Genomic DNA, 19,847 nt, shown 5'->3' on the forward strand with positions numbered 1-19,847 from the left:
GAAACTTTTTTTTTCAGTTTATGCTGTTGAAATAAATAAATAAAAAAAAATAAAAAATTTGTCAATTTTGTTTACACATTTATTGGGCTGCATTGGAACTTTTGCCTTGGGCCGCGGGTTGGACACTCCCTGATCTAGACTGTTTTATTATTTTATTCAAATGTACACTAAATATAAATTTCAGGTATTACAATTAGTCATTAATCAAGATTGTGAATTCAAAGGAATAAACTTGATTAACAATACAAATAAACTTACTTTGTATGACCTAAGCAATAAGAATGTATATTATAGCAATTTGGATAACAGGATACTCTGATTTTTTCATCTCTATCACATGTAATAATATACTTATCATCTGGAGAAATCACCTTTTGAGAGAAGAAAAATTATTTTTTACTAGTTGCAAAATAATAAAATTGTTTTAATACAAAATATTTTATTTAAATAATTTACCAGATCCAACAGCATGGAAAGATGGCCAAGGATTAAGTTTCCAGACTGATCAGGATTATTAACAGAAAAAGAATATACATCACCAGATCTATCTGCTACTAAAATTACATCTTCGGAATGTGTAAATTTTAATACCACACACTTCCTAATTACTTTCCTATAAATTAAACAAAATGAAAATATAATAATTTTCAATAAGATATTTTAATAAGGAAAAACAAAATACACAATAGTCTAATGTTGTGATAAATGCAGGGTGTGACAGTGGAGTAAAGTGAAAAAGCAACTGCTTCATTTGAACACAGAGTTTAATCTAACAAGCTGTATATACTACACATACCAAAATGAAGGGGGATGAGGTGTGAATTACAAGAATGTAGTTATATAAACTAAAGTCTAGACATCATCTGGAATGTCCCTAGGAGAGTGTGATGATACTCACCAACATTAATCTAATAATTACTAAAGATATGCAAATTAAGAAATATGGTAATGTCTTTATGATGATAGCAATAATGATTACATTAATGACTTTAATGATGTCAGTTTTCCAAGATCAAATCTATCAATAATTTTTTAATCATCAAAAAGAGATGGCTGGATGGCTGAGATGGTTAAGATGTCAGCCTATTGCTCTGGGCACCTAGGATTGAATTCAAAGGCTCCACCAAGTTGCTCCAGGAATTTTTCACAGGCAATTTGTCTCTCATCACTAATACAGTTGTCCCTTGATAATCCGACAGGTATGGGACCAAAGGTGTGTCAGATTACCAAAAGTGTCCAGATTACCGAAAATAATTACATATTTCGCATTGTTTTGCTAGCAGTAACTTACAATATTCTCTACTCCAACTGTTCGAACAGAACTGCTCACATAAAACACACGAAATGTGTGTCATCGAGTAAGAATTGGATGGGGAGATTCACATCGCGACATGCTTCTGTGCAAGCAGACACATAACGGGGACGGGTACTTTGACGGGAGGTGCATCGGACTACTGAGCATGTCGGATTAAAAAACGTCGGACTATAGAGGGACAACTGTATTTATTTCTATGAGGTCATTTATTAAATGAGTTTTTATGAATTGGAATTTCTCTTGTTGTTCATTAGGTGACAACTTTTGTCAAATTTTAAATCAGTGATGTATTTTAGCTCATCTTAAGAGCAAACTTAATTTAGTGACTATTTATCAATTTAAAATTATTCCTTTGTTATTGGGATCACCGGCTGTGAAATATATTCCATGTTATGTTCAAGTAATTTCATATTTAAGGAGACAGTTGATTCAATACAAAGTAAGATATTACTATTATGTTCATTATTATTATTATGCTGGGTTTAGTGGTTGACACCGGTGGCTGTGTACTATGCCAGACCAGAGTCAAGGCATAGCAACCAAAACAAAACTAAAATTAAATAAGTATGTCAGTGTCAGTATTCAAGAATTTCCTAATAATATGGCATGTATTCAAAATAGTGGCCTTCTGTAGTGTGATGTATGTGTTTCTATTCAATTTTAATGTTTCCAGGCTTTTGTGTAGCGTGTGGTATGACACCTGTACAAGAGAGAACGACAGGTACAATAAGCACCCTATCCATCCTTCATAGATGCCTTATTTCCCGAGCGAGTTCTGTGTACTTGCTGATTTTTTCACTGCATGTGTTTTGTACGTTCTGAGTGTTTGGAATGGCTATGTCTATAATGTATATGATTTTATTGTGTTTGTCAATGAGTGTGATGTCTGGTCTGTTTTGATAAATTGTTTTATCTGTGATTATGGCTATTGTAGTAAATTTTGTGCATGTTGTTTTCCAATACTGTTTGTTGAACGTATTTGTAGTATGGTTTGTGGATGTCTAATAATTTGTGTTTCTTTGCAAGCTCTTGATGTATTTGCTACTTAATTATGTTTATGTAAATTATCTGTCTGTGCCAAGCACTTGCATTCAGAAGTGATGTATTGTATGGTTTCTGGCATGATGTGACATTTTCTGATGTGTTGTCTGCGATTGTTATATCTTTGAGTATGTGTTTTCTATAGTTTTTAGTATTTATGACCTGATCCTGTATGGCAACCATAAATCCTTCCATCTCCTCAAAAAGGTATCCCCGATCTAGCCAGCTGTTTGACGCAGTTTTGTCAACAAAATCCTGGGCCAGGTCATAAGGATGCCTGCCATGGAGTGCCTTTCGAGCCCACGATTGCTTAATGGTGTCTATGCTTTTTGTGTGTTGTGTCATGTCTGTATGATATGAGTGTAAGTTTAATGGTGTGTTATTTGAGTCTGCTAGAGTTACTGCTTTATGTAATTGTGATGTTTCTTGTTTCCTGTAGAAAAACTCTCGCAGTGACTGTATTTGTTTGTAGTGAAGGTTAACTATGTAAATCAGGCCATGTCCGCCATCTTTATGTGGAAGGGAAGGGTTAATCTTTCTGTGGCGGATTTAGGGTGATGTTGTTTATGCTTAGTAAGCATTATTCTTGTTTTCCTTTGGAGTTGCTCAAGATCTGTGTGAGTCCAATGTATAACTCCATAAGAATATGTGAGTACTGGGATGACATGTGTTTATTGCTTTAACTGTGTGTTTTGCATTTAACTGTGTTCTGAGAATAGCATTTAACCTACTTTGGTATTCTTTAATTAATCTTTGCTTTATTTGTGTATGTTCTGTTAGTCTGGCCTGTTGGAATCCTAAATACTTGTAGAACTCGCCCTCTTCCATGGATTCAATAATGTCCCCATTTCCAAGTGCAAAATCTTCTTTCTTCAGGATTCCTTTTTCTATGTGAAGTGTTTTGCATTTGTCTAAGCCAAACTCCATTTGTATGTCCTTGGTGTATGAATGCATGATTTGTAGGAGTTGATGAAGTTGTTTTTGTGTGGATGCATAAAGTTTTATGTCGTCCATGTACATGAGATATGACAGTATAAACTGTGTTGTTTTATCATGTCCGATATTGTAGCCATATTGCGTGTTGTTTAACACGTTGGATAATTGTTGGGTTCAGAGCTAGGCAGAACCAAAGAGGACTCAAGGAATCTCCTTGAAAAATTCCTTGAATAATGAATATTTGGTTTGTTTGTATGGAAGTGTTACTAACTCTGAAATGTAGTGTTGTTCTCCAGTGCTGCATAGTGTTTTGGAAGAATGCAATGAGTGATGGATGTATTTTGTACATGTCTAGAATATGTAGCACCAACTGTATGGAACACTGTCAAATGCTTTTCTGTAGTCTATATATGCCATGTGTATGTTTCTGTGTTGCTTGTGTGCTTGCCATAGAATGACTGAATATATGAGTAACTGTTCTTTGCATCCCTGTGATTTCTACGGCAACCTTTTTGTTGTTCTGTAAGAATGTCATGTTCTTCAACATGTTTGTATATTTTGTTTGCGATACATGCTGTCAATAATTTGTAGAGTGTTGGGAGACATGTAATTGGTCTGTATTGTGTGGGGTCTGTGGTGTTGTTGTTTTTAGGTTTCATGTAGTTGATGCCCTGAGTAAGAAATTTTGGCATGTCTTGTGAATTGATGATGTGTGTCAGATGTTTGGCTAGTTCCTGATGCAGTGATGTAAATTTTTTTGTACCAGAAATTATGAATGTTGTCTACACCAGGTGTCTTCCAGTTGTGTGTTCTGTTAACAGCGTAGTGGATGTCATGTACATTTATATACAGGGCATAGTTGGTGTGTTGTGCAAGTTTCTGTTCTCCTCCTCAATCCAGCCTGCATCAGCATTGTGTGTAACAGCATTGGACCAAAGAGAAGACCAATAAGTTGTGAGTTTGTCTTCTGTTGGTGTGCCACTGTGCTGAGTATCAGTGTTTGTTTAGGCACTAATTTGTCTGTAACAGTTTTTTTTCGTTGTTTGTAAATAACTTATTTTGTTTTTTTTTGTAGTGTACATGTTTTGTATTGTTTGAGTCTATGTGCTTTGGCTGCGAGTTTTTGTTTTAGTGTATCGATGTATTCTGTAATGTGTGTGTTGTGATGTTCATGTTTTGTGTGTGTTGTGATGTTCATGTTTTGTGTGTGTTTTGATTTTCTTGATAATGTTTTTGAGTTGTTTCTTTAAATTGGGTGTTATGTTGTTTTTAGTGTATTGTGTCAGCCTGCCTAATTGCTGTCTAATGTCACTTATTTGTGTTTCTATTCTTCTCTGCCAGGCGGGCTTGTGATAGAATTGTGTTTTGTGTGTGTTTGTCTGCAATTGTATTTTCAGTCCATGGTGTGTTACTACTGTGACTGCCCTAGCATAAACTAATGTATGAATGTCTGAGAGTGTAGAAATTGAATGAATGTAGTTTGGTAGTAAGTGAGTGTTTACGTTATTTAGTGTTTTTCCTACTACCTTTGACATGTTGATTTTCGGTATTCGTGGTCTTTGTGTGTGATCTGTGCTTGTATATTTAGTGAGTGTTTCCTGAAATATAAGTGAGAGTGTATTAACTAATTCTATGTCTATGTTATCAGTGATGGATGAGGAAGTGCCTGTAGTATCATTAGTGGTAGTTGTTGTATGTATGCTATTATCAATGCTTGTTGCTGGATTATCCTGACAGGTTACATGATCTTCATTAATAATGTTAAATGTTTCTGTCTGTTGATGTATTTGATCAGGAACCCATTGTTTGATAAGTTCAAGTGTTGTTTGTGGGATAAGGTTGTTGTGTATAATTGTTCTTTTTTGATTAACAACCCTTTGTTTGGTGACAGTGAGGTGAGGATATTGTTGTGTGAATCTATGGTGTAGTTGTTGTCTGTACGCTGTCATGTTTGTTTCGAGTTTTGTGATTGCATAGTAAGTACGGATGATAAACTCATTCATTTTGTTGTCCATTTCATCCGTTGGCATGGTTTTCCAGCCTTTGTGGTCTGTGGATACATTGCCACAGAAACACCAAGGCTAGGTTGATTCCTCACATCTGTTGAGGGCATTGCAGTAGCCATGCTTGGGCCGGCGCGCTTTCGCCACCGGTAACCAAGGGAGACTGTGGCCTATTTTTCAAACGTGAGCCTCTGCCTAACCCACGAACACGGACCTTGTTAACCCGGGCGACGTCTGAGCCGGCATCACACTTTGATCTGGTTACTACCATAATAATTATCTCTACAGAATGTGGGTGTGGTCACTCTTAGCTTCATTTCTCCCCATAGACCTTACTGGCATGGGTGTCCCTACCAGGAGCTTGTGCTCCAGCCTGCATTGCTCTATGGTTCAGTAAAATTATTGGGCTCTCCCGCACAACCAGGTGGTGACCAAGGGAGAGTTATTATTATTACTTTTTATTTTTAATTAATTTTGTTACTTACAACTAGATCTTAATCATTTTAGTTACTGATGAGGGGCCATAAAATGTAAGTTGGCCTGAAATTCATCTATTAATGTTAATTAATAATCTTTCTACCCTGTAAACACTAAGAAGGACTTATGATCTTATTTCGTCCACTAGTACGTATCTATTAACAGTACTTATTAAACTGGCTTTAAGGATACTGTTAAGGATGTTGTTTTATTTAATTTACCTGTACAGGTAAATTAAATAAAACAATTTTCTAATCTGTGAAACTGAGTTGCAGTATCCTTAAAGCCAATTTAATAAGTCCTGTTAATAGATACGTACTAGTGGACGAAATAAGATTATAATAAATTAAGGACATTGAGGCATATTAATTTAACTAAGAAGGGCTTTTTTCCACTCCCATTGTGTGTTCATCCTGGTTCACCATAGAGACATGATGACAGATGGGGCCCAGCACATCCAGGACAGACCACACCCAAAAAATTCCTGAAGAGTTGCTCACCCAGTTTTGATCCTGAGTCCCCAGAGCAATAAACTGATGCCTTAACCATTCTGCCCATCTGACTGTTGGAATAATGTTATTTTATTTGTAATCTTTGTCAAAAAGATTGGTTTTGTTAAATCAAAAACATTTCTGATTTTTATATATTTCAATACTTAATAGTGTAATTATATCTATATATTTAAAATGATTAGTAAAGATCAGACAATACCTTATACTGAGTAGTAAGAATTCATTAAGATTATTTTTCCACAAATAAAGTTGTTTAGTTTCATCAATCACAGCAAAATAATTATTTTGTGGAGAAAAACCACCACACACAACTTTTTGTTCATTTTCATTTAATCTATTTAAAATAAAAGTTTAATTAGAATTTTTCAATTGTTATGTACAAGGTCTGTTCAAAAAGTATCGGACCTTTGGTCGGCAAAAATAAATTTATTGACTTTGAGGTACAAAACCCTAATCCCCTTCAAAGTTGTCTCCTTGGTAATGTATACACTTCTCCCAGCGTTCCTGCCATTGCTGGAAACACTGCTGGAACGCATCTTTTGGAATGGCCATCAGCCGGTCCGTCGCATTTCGCATGATGTCTTCTCTCGACTAAATTTGGGTTCCTTTTAGCGGCATTTTCAGCTTGAGAAATAGCCAAAGGTCACACGGAGCCATGTGGAGAGAGTACGGAGCGTGACGAACCACAGGAGTATTGTGTTTGGCGACGAAAGCCCGAATCAGATGCGCAGAATGGGCGGATGCGTTATCACGATGGAGCTGCCAAGTTTTGATCGACCACAGATCCGGTCGTTTGCGTCGCACTGTATCGGAAAGACGACGAAGGACCTCCTGGTAGTACTCCTTTGCGATGGTTTGGCCTTGTGGTGCGTACTCACGACACACCACCCCACGAGAGTCGAAAAAACTGTCAACATGACCTTTGATATTGCTGCGGACCTGCCGCGCTTTTTTTGGCCTCGAGGATCGTCCCCGAAAGCCTGCTGAATCTTGCGAATGGTTTACGCTTGGGTATCGCCAAGGTTTTTGGCAAAATTTGATGTAATATCGCTGCTCACGTTGTTCAGTCATTTTCCAGCTTAGTGGAATCCGACGAGAGCGCACTACATGACCTCACTCATAGGCCGATTGCCAACGACTGACGCTTCCTGCAGGCAGGAAAAAATTCAGGGCTGTGCATGACTGTCCCCTCCACAACTCCACCGAAGGAGGCCTCTCGCGCATCATTGGTTTACGCGGAAAAAAAAAAGGTCCGATACTTTTTGAACAGACCTTGTAAATATAATTTAATTTTAAACTTTATTTTTTACATTAAAAACTATAATTATAAAAAAATTTTTAAATATGAAATAATAAAACACACAAAACAACTTCTAATAACTTAACACTGTGTTGAGTAATAACAATCCACGAAACCTTTTTATAACAATGTTGTCTCCGTAACAAACTTCACGAACGTTTTTGACCTCCACTGAGGTCTGCTTCAGGTGGTGACTAAATGGTGTCTCCCCTTGACTGTTGGAATGATGACGCCTGAGATGTAAACAATTGCGCATATTGCGTTTCACCCCTCAGCTAGTCCTAGTTCGAATTCTTCGAACAAGTACTTCCATGCCTGCGCGATCGTTTCTCTGTCTTTAAAGTTGATGCAGGTGTCCCCAAGGTTGGCTTTATAAATCTTCTAGGCCTCCAGCTGACGGATGTGATCAATATGAAACGCCTGTCTGATTACTCTGGTGTTTCGGAAGTCTGCCCGGATTTCAGGGTCGGTAACATAGGCCGATAAGGCAGTGGTGTGCCTGTTATTTTTAATATCCGATTGTTATGGAGACAACACTGTTATAAAAAGGTTTCATGGATTGTTAATAAAACACATTATTATTATTATTTAATTAAACATATTCATATTAAAGTTAATAAATAAATGACTGTTTATAAGTATGGTCAAATCTCAATATAGCACCTTCCTACACAGAGCCACTATTATACAATTCTAATTAATGCCCACTAACAGATCTTCTGCATAACTATTAAATAATATTACCTTCATTATCTCTGAAGTATCAAATGTAGGATTTTGCAAATCATTTAACTTTCAAACTCTTAAACCTCAAACTTGTGTGCATGGTACTGTACATCCCATTACAGGTATACCTCGCCTTATGTCGGTAATTGGTTCCAGGAGAGGCGACTTAAGTCGAATTTACTTGTCACTAGGCTAAACCATAAATTACTATTCCCAGTTCTGTATTTTATTTATTAATGCATTTCTAATAATATATGGTTAATAAGGATCTATTTTAAGCTTACAAACAAATAAATTTTAGTTTTTAATATAGTACAGAAAAAAGTAATCTAAATTTACAAATACATGTACTGTAAATACAGTACATACTTGTAAATGTATTTATTTTAATATGATTTTATGTGCTTTAAATGCTTTTCTAGTGATATTACGACTTCAATATTTGTGGCGGACAGACATAAAGTCAAATAAAATGACTTAAACTTGATTTTTATTTTTCCATATACTTTTTTGACAAACGACATATAACTGGGAACGACGTAACTCAAAACGACGCAAGTTGAGGTATACCTGTAATTTGTTTGAAATTCTTCAGTTTATCAACTCACTCAATTTAGTGCTAATTTCAGAGACAAAGAAATGGTGATGCTATATCAAGGTTTGGCTGTGCTCAACTAATTATAATGAAAGTAAATTGAAAAATCTATTTCAGGAATATTTTGGAAAATATAGTAAAGCAATATGAGAATTTCAACTGTGAGGCAAATCCTGCAAATTTATTTTTCTTATTATTATTAATAAATTTATGATGATGATTTTATTTATTTTACTTTCTACTAACTCAATTTTAAAATGACATTTTTTATATTGGAAAAACATGGTATCATTTCCATATTTAATTCAGCAAAAGAAAAAATGCTCTGCCAAATAACTTCTTGTTGCTAAACAATTCTCAGTGCGTTAAAGTTGATAGTAACACTATCAACTTTAACGCACTGAGAAATATCATCTCACATTAAAATTTTGAAGTTAAGATGGTTCAATCTTTACCTTCAGATGCTCTTAGGATTGCAAATTTGAACAGAATATTTTTCGAAATAAACTCGTTTTAAATATAAAACAACACAAAATCAATGTAGAACAATTGCCATTATCAAAACTTAAGCATACAGACACCAAAAATAGTTAGGAATCATTTAAAATCTAATTTTTTCAATACTTTAACAGATCATCTTCAGTTTATGTCAAAAACGAACTACAGTGGTGCCTCGTATAACATACACCTCGAATAACGGACGCTGTGAACAATGGACATTCTGTTTGGCCGTTACATGACTCAAGCAATGGACTGGCTGCGGACAACAGACTTTCCATTCGGCAGTTACGTGAGGCGAACAATAAATTTTCTGCGAACAAGTGCAAATGATGTTTCCACCCTTTTGCCATTGCCAATGACAATCTGTTATTTTTACAATATATTAGTATTATTAGAATATATTATTAGTATATCTGAAGTACAGAGCTCCCATTGGGATTTGGCTTGCTCCCTTGTTTATTACATACATCACCTCAGTGCAGGGTATTTACATTTATTCAAGTGTTGTGCAAATCATAGCTTCTAAAACAACAGAAAGATGATTTCAATTGAAACAAAGCAAGAAATCATCAGGAGGAGTGAAAGTTGACAAAAACTTCCTTGTCAAATGGGGAGAGGTTCAGGAGTTTACCAACACTCAATATCAAAACAGAGCTGAGGCCAACAGGATCAATGATCTCTACAATGACACTCTTGCCCGTCATTTCTGACAGGTGTTGAAGAAGAGAGAGAAACAGACCATCTTGGACATGTTTTTCAAGAAGCCAGCTGCCAAAAAAAACAAAGGATGAAACAAGAGGAGTTGACCCTGTAAGCTCCGGTAGCCTCTCCTGAATCTGACTCCAATTAAAAAACAATAAAAAGAGACCTGCTGCAATGTGTAAAAAATCTGTATCTGTATGAATGTGTGAAGAAAGTGTTCCTCCACCTCCTCCTCACAACATCTGACTACCTGGCATATTTGGGGACTGCTCCATTTTCATTTTTTTTTAATGATACAGTATGGTTATTTTATACTGCAGAACGAATTATATATTTTAACATGTGTTTCTATGGGAAAATGCATTTCGTATAATGGACTTTTCACTTAACGGACATGCACTTGGAACAGATTAAGTGCGTTATATGAGGCACCACTGTAATTGATTTAAACAAGAACACTCAGAACATATGAAATACAGTAGATCCCCCTATAACACTGTAGATAATTTCATGTTATATGAATTCCATGTTGTATGAGTTACTTAGATTTTACAAATACGTGAGCCATTCATAGCCTGACACACATATTTGTAAAATCTAAGTGACTCGTACAATATGGAATTCATATAACATGGAATTATCTACAGTATTATAGGGGGTCTACTGTAATAAAAAAAAAAAAAATCAAACAAACATTGAAAATTAGATAAGATAACTAAACGATTGTAGAAATTAATTTAAGACAGGTCAATTAAGGTCTAATAGTTAAGAAACTATGCATGACATTAATTAAATCATTTTGGTCTAAGTTTTTTTTTAATGTAGAATTTTTATAACATAACTAGAGTTCGTAACTGTTCACCTCTTGCATTTGTCTAATTTTTCACCAATACTTCCAAAAGCATTATTTAATTTTATATTTTATTTTAATAGTTTAATGAAAGAATGGCAGTGTTTCATACACAATTACTACATTTCATTGAATCATTTGTTGAAGATGTGATTCTAAACGAGGAATAAACAGAAACAATATGAAAACAAATATAATTTATTATTTCATAGAATCTAAGCTTATATATGTAACTCGTTTATATATTTTATTTGTACCTAAAGAAATAACAAGTTTTTGAAACAGCTTCCTAGGGAAAGGAATCGTATTTTTTTTTTTNGGAGTTTAACAGATTTTTTTGAAAAATATAATAGCTTTTTTAACATACATTAAATGATTTCTTTCCAAATGTCTTTATGAGCTTGAAACCTGCAAAAATTTTGCAAAATTATTGATGTCTTAAGTGGAAATCCAAATTCTCAAAATTCTATAAAATATTTCCTTTTCTTACAGCTGTTCTTTTTTGTAAAATTTGCTTTTTTCATATATTAAAATGACACTGTTAATAAACTATACAAATCCAATTATCCGTCTTTTCATTGATTGTGAATTTTCTTCAATCAAGTGTTGTCTATATTTTTAAAGACTTTTTTGAGAAATTAGTGACCCCACTTGGAATTGCAACCATATTTTTGAGAATTGTTGTTCTATATTATACTGTGTTAGTATAAGGAGTGCAAAACAAATGTGATAAAATAAAATAAACTGTTAAATAAGATATAAGAGTATAATTTCTGTATGCCTTGCAATAGAGATTCTCATTAAAATTGTTGGTGCTCTTCTGTTTTGTTGTTATCTTGTTATCCATGTGTGATGCGATGCAAGGACAAATGGTGTGTGTACAATGCTTTTAGACCAGACTTGAATTTCCTCCAACAAATTTAGATGCAGATGGTCCTTTGAATGAAGTAAGTAAATAATTTTTTTTATTATAAATTTAAAAAAAAGTTTTGAAAATTGAAATAAAATAAACACTACAAATACATATTTTAATTATTTTTCAAAAAATGTTGCATTTAAAAATTGCTGGAAATTGGTCCTTATCATTTTCATTTCACAGAATTTAGTTTCATAAATAAAATCAATCTCATGTGAATGAAAAGACCATTACAGGAGCAAAGGTTTTTAAACTCTGCTCCAGTATGGACTGTTGGTAAAAGGGGTTTCCTTTTGGGGATTTAATGAAAAAAAAAGGGCTTGGAATTTTTGCAGGGAATATTTTAATAAAATAAAACAAACAAACTAAAACATAAATTTGGGTAAAATAAATATTTAGATAAATGACTAGAAATGGATAACAAAACAGATTTATTAATATCTGTTTTGTTATATCATCTATTTATGTGATACACAGTAAAGTATCAGGAAATCGCTGGGTATATCACCCGTACAAACCAAGTTAATGGAAAGCAAAATTGACTCTATAGAGTTTCCTTTGTTAATCTATATTCTGATGCACTTTTTGAGCAACCATAAGAAACAGCATCTTTGTAGTTACCTAACAATCATCTCCATTTTGGATAAATAAAATATGTTAAGCTGACAACTAAGCCATTAATGTCTTGCAGGTTAGTGAAACAAACTATCTTCAACAAACAAACAACAATAACTATGGTATGAGGTCAACAAATTAAGCTTTATCAAAAGTAAACACAGACTTCTTTATAAGAAACTGCCTTTGCCATAAAAAAACCAATTTGAACTTTCCAAAGTCTAGTTTATAGTAAATGTTGAAAAATTTCTATAATAATTTAAAAAAGAAAAAAAAAATGTAAAATACTTTCACTGTTCAAAATTCATTATCACTATTTTAGTTGCTTCCTTTCCTCACTGTACTTATTGTTGAAGGGAAAAGGAACAATTTGCATAATATTCCAAATTAATGCAACACGGTGTTTATTAGCCAAACTATTTGTGCTTTTGAAAAATCTCAAACATTAAAAGAAGTCAAGAAAATCACAGAAAGAATACTAACATGTTAAATGAATACTCAAACGAAAAATCCAGCAACAAGCTCTTAAATTTCTTGGCTGTTATGATATTTTATTTTAAAAATAACTTTTATATTCTGTATCTGGACTGCTGTATGTTTATGTATATAATTCGGCTCTGTAATCCAAAAGGTTTTTAGTAGACGGACTCACAGCAAAACTTTTAGTTAGGAACTCACTTTTATTCCTTAAAAAATGACATATGCATTTCGGGTTGGTATACTCATCCAACCCCTCTTCAGTGCTAAGTTTTCAAAAAATAATAAAAATGCTGTGAGTCCGTCTACCAAAAACCTTTTGGATTACAGAGACGAATTATATACATAAACTTTTATATTATTAATCGTAAATAAAATTGTGTGTTACACCATCTGTTAAAAGATTTTGTTATAAAAACTTTTTATATTTCTAATTACTATAAAATGGTAAAAAGCTTAATTTTGAGGGTAGGGATGAGTTTAAAAAAAATAATTGTAAATGCTAATAATGAGTAAAATCTTCATTAAGTCTGACCTCTGTTGAGATATGACACATGATACTGCTTTATCTCTCTATCCCCTCGACATTTAACCACTAAAATCTAATAGCATCAATGCCTCTTATACACAAACTACTATACCAAATCTCATTTCTTAATCTTTACCCCATCCTGGGATATTAAACAAAATTGACACACAAACACACATGGAATTTTTTCCCCATTTTGTTTTTCAATATTTAGGGTCAGAGGTCTTAAAACATGGGAGATTTGCAAAAAATTCAGGTCAAATCTAACACAATTCCAATACTTTCCCTTGTTATGTACACATAACATCTAGGAAAGTAAAAACAAAACAATTTATTTTGTAAATTGCAGTTATATGAAATTAAGAAAAAAGCATGGAAACAAGTTTATAAACACAAAGTGATTCCCTCTGCAGTATCACTGTAACAAAAGAATGTGATTTTGTAAGATAATAAAAAGTCAAAATTGAAGGTTAACAATAAGCAGTTTATTAGTCATAAGGTAAATTATACCAAGAGAGAATCAAACACTTTGTATTAGATTGTTCAATAGTCATTGTGTCATGTTACATGATGAGTTACCGATCATGACTCTTGTGTACAAGAGTCACAAGCAGTGTCGCATTGTTCACAGATACAGTAGAACCTCGAAAACTCGGCCTAATGTGGACCGAAGGGTGGCCGAGTTTGTGAAAATGCCGGATTATCGGGAATGGGGTTAAAAAAAAATAAGTACGAGTGTTTCCTCAGAAAATACTGTACTGTACTTGTATGTATTGTTTACTTGAGAATATAACAGAGAATAAACTGCCCAAATACCCTTAAACAAAGGAAAAGTACGTCCTTTCTGAAGGCATAGAGCCTTTACTACATGAAAATGAAAATTAATGAATACACTGTGTACAGTAATTTACCTGATAAGACAGACCTCAGAAAAATACTTTATGAGAGCTTTTATACTTTTATAAAGCTGTCTATAATGAAAATTAGTTAACTAAGGATTTTTTTGCCCTCCCAGGGTGTGGCCGAGTTATCCGGAGTGCCGAGTTATCGAGAGCCGAGTTTTCGAGGTTCTACTGTAACAAAACAGAAGAGTACCAAATTGTCAAAACTACCACATTTCAATTAAAATTTTGGCTGTCAGCTGTTTTTGGCCACACTAGTAAGCCAATTTTAAAATTTTTTCAAAATTATTTGTTGAAAGCTCTGATAACATATGAAATATAAATATACAAATAAACATTTAGTAAAAACAAAAAAAAAAGGCATTGAATATACAGTAGACCCCCTATAACACTGTTGATAATTCCGTTTTATGTGAATTCCATGTTGTACGAGTCACTTAGATTTTACAAATACGTGTCCCGGGCTGTAAATGGCTCACGTATTTGTAAAATCTAAGTGACTCGTGCAACATGGAATTCATATAAAATGGAATTATCAACAGTGTTATAAGGGGGTCGACTATATAATTTAATCATCATTAAAAAAAAAAATATTAGTGCTGAACTAGTAAATCTTATTTGAAAGATATTGAGTAAAAATTCTACTTAAAAACAAAATTTAAAACATTTATATATATTGAAAGCATTCTATTTTTTATACTTTAATTTACAAAAATATATAATAATAATTCTTACTCATTTGCAGACTTTGATTCACTTTCTTTTTCTATATTTTTATCTGTCTTGTTACTTAAAGTTGATAATTTCAGAACAGTTGAAGTTTCACTGCATAAAATTTTAACATGAAAGTTTTTTATAGTTACTTTTTCACATAATAAAAGGCACATGCAGTTCCGAATGAGGTGGTTAGGACCTTAACGGTGCTATATACCCACGTTTCTCAATCGGCAGTCCGCAGACTCCTAGGAGTCTGCAGTCCATCACGGCGTGGAGTTTTATTAAGAGTTTGCAACACAAGAAACGTTGACAACCGTTACTGTAGGCCAGTGTTTCTCAACCTCTAATGAATCATCGCCCCCTTCAATAAAACCGTAATATAATATAGCCCCCTTCACTTCAAAATTCCGATGCTGAGGGCCAAGGCTAACGCCAAATTCTTACTGCATTGAATAGACTAGTGACTAGTATACTGTTATTTGTTTAATTATTGTACGATATAACGAATAAAATATTTAATTATTCTTAATATAATGTTTTACTATATCGCCCAGAAAATTGTTTTTCGCCCACAAAATATAAATTGTTACTAATCACCCCCTCAACATGGAAAAACGCCCACATGGGGGCAATATCGCCCCCGGTGAGAAACACTGCTGTAGGCCATAGCCATAAGAGTAAAGAAATCGATATTCAACCCCTCATTTAGAACTGCAATTTTACCTAATAAAATATAATACAGTCATAATTTTAAATAAGATTTAAATGATTAAAATTAAATATTTACCTTGTTATCTCAGGAAAAATGAGTAATTTGTCATTACTAGAGAAAATGACATTTTTGGAATTTTTATAAAATGAACACATTTTTAAACAAATTTCATAATAATTTCGATCAATTTAAACGTCACGAGATTTATATTTCTGTTAACATATAAAACAATGTTAGAGCAAAATTGGTTCACATTTCCACATAAAACTGTTCAAAAAATAAACTTCCACGTGCATACGTGATGATATCTACCAGTGAAATTGAAATGATAAACAAAACGGATTAAAAATCATTTAATCATTTATCATTCCCTAAAAATAAAAAAAAATTATATTAATTAAATAAAAATTTTTATACCTTATTAAAAAACAAAATAATAAGTACCGAACTGTAAATTTTCTTATTAAATATCAATTCTTATCGTTCTTATTCGTTTTTCCGTATCGCGTATTCTGTCTATTCGAACCTATTGAGAAAATGGCTGCCTTTAAGAACACGTGTCTTGTTTACGAAGGTTCAAACTTCTTTCGACAGCGTTTAATACTATCCACACTTAGTATGAGACCTGTGAAAATTAAAAATATACGCTTTAAAGATGAAGAACCCGGTGTTAGAGGTGAGATAATATTAATGATAATAATAGTCATTTCCTTATTCAAGTTGCTCAAAAAGACACGTTGAATGCTGCAGTTTATCCAAGTTATTACAAAAAATGAATTAGAAAGAGATTAATTCTTATTATAAAGATCATTATGATCATTATTCACAAAGATATAAGTTAGATTTTAATTTGCTAGAAGTTTTCGTGATGGTCTTTAAAGAAATTAGAGATTTAAGAAAAAGTGAAAAAAGTGATATCCATTTCTGAATTGTCTTGATTTAAAAAATTGGTTAAATTCTACCTAGGTAGTCCCAATGGCGGCGCTTCGGTTAGGTTAGGTTAGGTTAGATTAACTACATTTTTAGTAGATGTGTCCTTTTTTTTCTTTTGTTCAAGAACTACTGTGAATCAATGACTAGTAACATAAAACAATTGGCATCCTGCTGGTGGCTCCCCTCCAGGAGGAGTCCGTCAGGAGCACAAACAGTCGGAAGCGCAGCCATTGGGACTACCTAGGTAGACTTTGACCGCAGCTTTGTGTGACCATAACTGCATTCTATTCGTTATATGACTAACACCTTTATTCCAATCTTCACTCAATGAGGCTGGATAAGTCCAAATATAGGAACAGAGATGTACAAATGTATTAGGTTGACCTGGGTACAGAGGGTAAAAATTTTGCCAATGCCCCTCATATACAAATTACCATGCCAAATTTCAATACTTAATCTTTACCCCATTCTGAGATATTAAGCAAAATAGATGCCTATACACACACACACACACACATCCAAGGAATTTTTTTGACTTTTGGATTCAAGAGGTCTCAAAACTTGGAGGGTCAAATTTGACACAATTCCTGTACTTTCCTTTGTTATGTATATTTAACAGCTAGGAAAGTAAAAGGGAAAGATCAGAATTAGAGTTGCACATTTCAAATTTGCCAGAGTCAGACTATTTGTTTACGACTCCACCATACTGATTCCAACATGTTAGCTTCTGGCCACGTATAGCATATGTTGCCGTGTCTGTTAAGTGTTGTTTCTGTTGGCACAGTCTTTTTCACAGATGGAGCTCATGAATCACTCTGTTGAAGCTAGAATGACATCTGTCAATGGAAATTATTGATCTTGTAAAAGCTTCTTTAGTTTCTAGAACAAGTCCAAATCATGTAGACATGTTAAGTGAATTGTACAAATGTTCAAGGATCTCCTAATCTCATTTCACTAGCAGTGATGTTACAATTCTAGCAATGTGGCAATGAGTATTGTTGTTATGAAATCAGTTGTTGATGCACAAATGCAGATTGTAAGTGGTGTTCAAGGAATTGCTGGTATGAGGTTGATTTCCATTGGTAAATATTCTAATTGCAATATAGTGATCCATACACTCTTCCATGAAAATAGCTTTGACATTTAGCAATGAGTGCTGTACTGTACATGGCTGAAGACTGCATAGAGGGCTTGTAAAAACTTTGCTAAGTACAACCCTGTTGAAATTTTTTTATTCTCAACACCTTGTCTGGTACGTTCTGTGAAAAATAAAGTTTATCACTGTTTTTGAACTGATATATAGTTCTTCTTCAGATGAAATGTACAGATTAACTAATGGAACACAATTAGAATGTGAATATTCAAATTAAATTGAATGTATGCTTGATGAAAGTTATTACAAAGAACATGCACATTTCTTGCATAGATAATGACCATTAAACATTAGTGATAAACTTTACTTTTCACAGAACGCACTGGTAACAGTACCAGACAAGGTGTTGATGTGTTGTGGATGTTGACATTTTTTTATTCATTGATGATCAATAACAGACCTCGTGTATGTAGTATATAATTAATTTATATAATTTTTCTATTTATATTTGAAACTTTTTAGTGCAAGTTTGTGCTTTTTTTTTTATTGGTGTGGAATGAATACAAATATAAACATGTACAAACCCAAATTTTAGATTAAAGCCAGATTGCACCAGGCTATATTAATGCTACTAACTACTAATTAAATTTCAAGTAGGCTTGAGCAAATTTATCTGAAATTTAGTTAGCAGTTAGTAGCATAATAAAGCCCATTGTAATATGGCAATTGTTTGTGTAAATAGAATAGATTGATAAAAATTGTGAAGACCACCATTCCCCCCCCCCACCAAAATTTGTTGTTACTATATATATGTGTGTGTATGTATTTGTGAATTTGTTATTTACATATTTACATTATATGTAATAATCTTAGTTTAGCCACTTTGTTGTCACTTTAATTAATTAGTTAGAGATTTTATTGTATTTAAACATTGTATTTATTTTATATCCTTTTTCTTTTGAACCCACATCTTGAAGATTCCAAGTTTGTTTATACATGGATCAAAGTGTAAGAGAAATTTGCCTATTTTTCCAATTCTAGGGACTTCCCTAATGATTTAGAGAAACAATTTAGAATATTAATTAATGGCAATAAATCTCACAACATGCAAAGAAAAGGACGAGAGGACAATTAAATAATTAAATAAATTTATAAGAGAATAAAACTTAAAGAAAGTGGAAAAACACCACTTCATGCCCTCCCGATCATAGCGGAAATCGAACATCGTTTCAAGGCACAACCAAACAATTGATGAATAATGATGGGATTTGTCAGTGAAAGCAGTTTTGCTTTTGTGATGACTCAGCTCAAAAGTCAAACCAATACGATAGTAAGCCATATCATCACTCTCCTGCACTGAAAAGTGTATAAAAGAGGCACAAATCCAGACAGACAGAGCTCCTCGGCAGACAGCGGTAGAAAGCACCGGCCTTTCCAGACTCTCAAAGAACCATCCCATACAAGGAAGACATCAGTGGCAGACATCAGCAGTAGACATAAGTGGACCCATCCCGCCATAATTGCAAGGAAATTTTGTCTAGAAGCGAACGCCATTTATCGGCAGACATCAGTGAAGGACCAAGCAAAAGGGAAGAAAGAAATATAGGGTTGGCAACTAAGTGATTGCAGATTTTAAATAAGAAGGAAAATTCAAAATATTTGCTTAAAAATATAACTTTATTCAATTAGGTATTGTCCATTTTTGTTAATGACCTTTTGCCATCTTTCAGGCAGTGTCATAATTCCATGTTCATAAAACTTTGATTTTTGCCAGCAAAAAACTGAATTAAATGTGTTTTTACATCATCAGCATCATTAAAAATTTTACCATTTAAGGAGTTCTGCATGGAACGAAATAAATGGTAATCTGAAGGCACAAGGTCAGGGCCATATGGTGGATGTGACAACACATCCCAACCTAGCTCCAATAATTTTTGGCGAGTGACCAAAGATGTGTGGGGCTTTGCATTATCATGCTGGAAAACAACACCCTTA

The 19,847-nt window shown here is 33.5% G+C and overlaps 2 protein-coding genes across 2 annotated transcripts in view; one reads left to right on the forward strand and one right to left on the reverse strand.

Annotated features, from left to right (window-relative positions):
* Positions 1-16,412, reverse strand: part of LOC111615042 (tRNA (guanine-N(7)-)-methyltransferase non-catalytic subunit WDR4-like) — a 26,193-nt gene extending 9,781 nt beyond the window's left edge. Inside the window, exons 1-6 of the mRNA XM_023356419.1 lie at positions 16,271-16,412; positions 15,902-16,197; positions 15,133-15,222; positions 6,484-6,618; positions 457-613; positions 259-371 (exon numbers count right to left, since the gene is read on the reverse strand). Coding sequence (XP_023212187.1) covers positions 259-371; positions 457-613; positions 6,484-6,618; positions 15,133-15,222; positions 15,902-15,981 — 575 coding nt within the window. The 5' untranslated portion in view covers positions 15,982-16,197; positions 16,271-16,412. The remainder of the gene's footprint in view (positions 1-258; positions 372-456; positions 614-6,483; positions 6,619-15,132; positions 15,223-15,901; positions 16,198-16,270) is intronic.
* Positions 16,364-19,847, forward strand: part of LOC111615051 (RNA 3'-terminal phosphate cyclase-like protein) — an 18,527-nt gene continuing 15,043 nt past the window's right edge. The window contains exon 1 of the mRNA XM_023356427.1: positions 16,364-16,502. Coding sequence (XP_023212195.1) covers positions 16,364-16,502 — 139 coding nt within the window. The remainder of the gene's footprint in view (positions 16,503-19,847) is intronic.

This window comes from Centruroides sculpturatus, unplaced genomic scaffold, assembly GCF_000671375.1.
Source record: "Centruroides sculpturatus isolate CEXI.00-Female unplaced genomic scaffold, Cexi_2.0 scaffold167, whole genome shotgun sequence".
NCBI lineage: Eukaryota > Metazoa > Arthropoda > Arachnida > Scorpiones > Buthidae > Centruroides > Centruroides sculpturatus.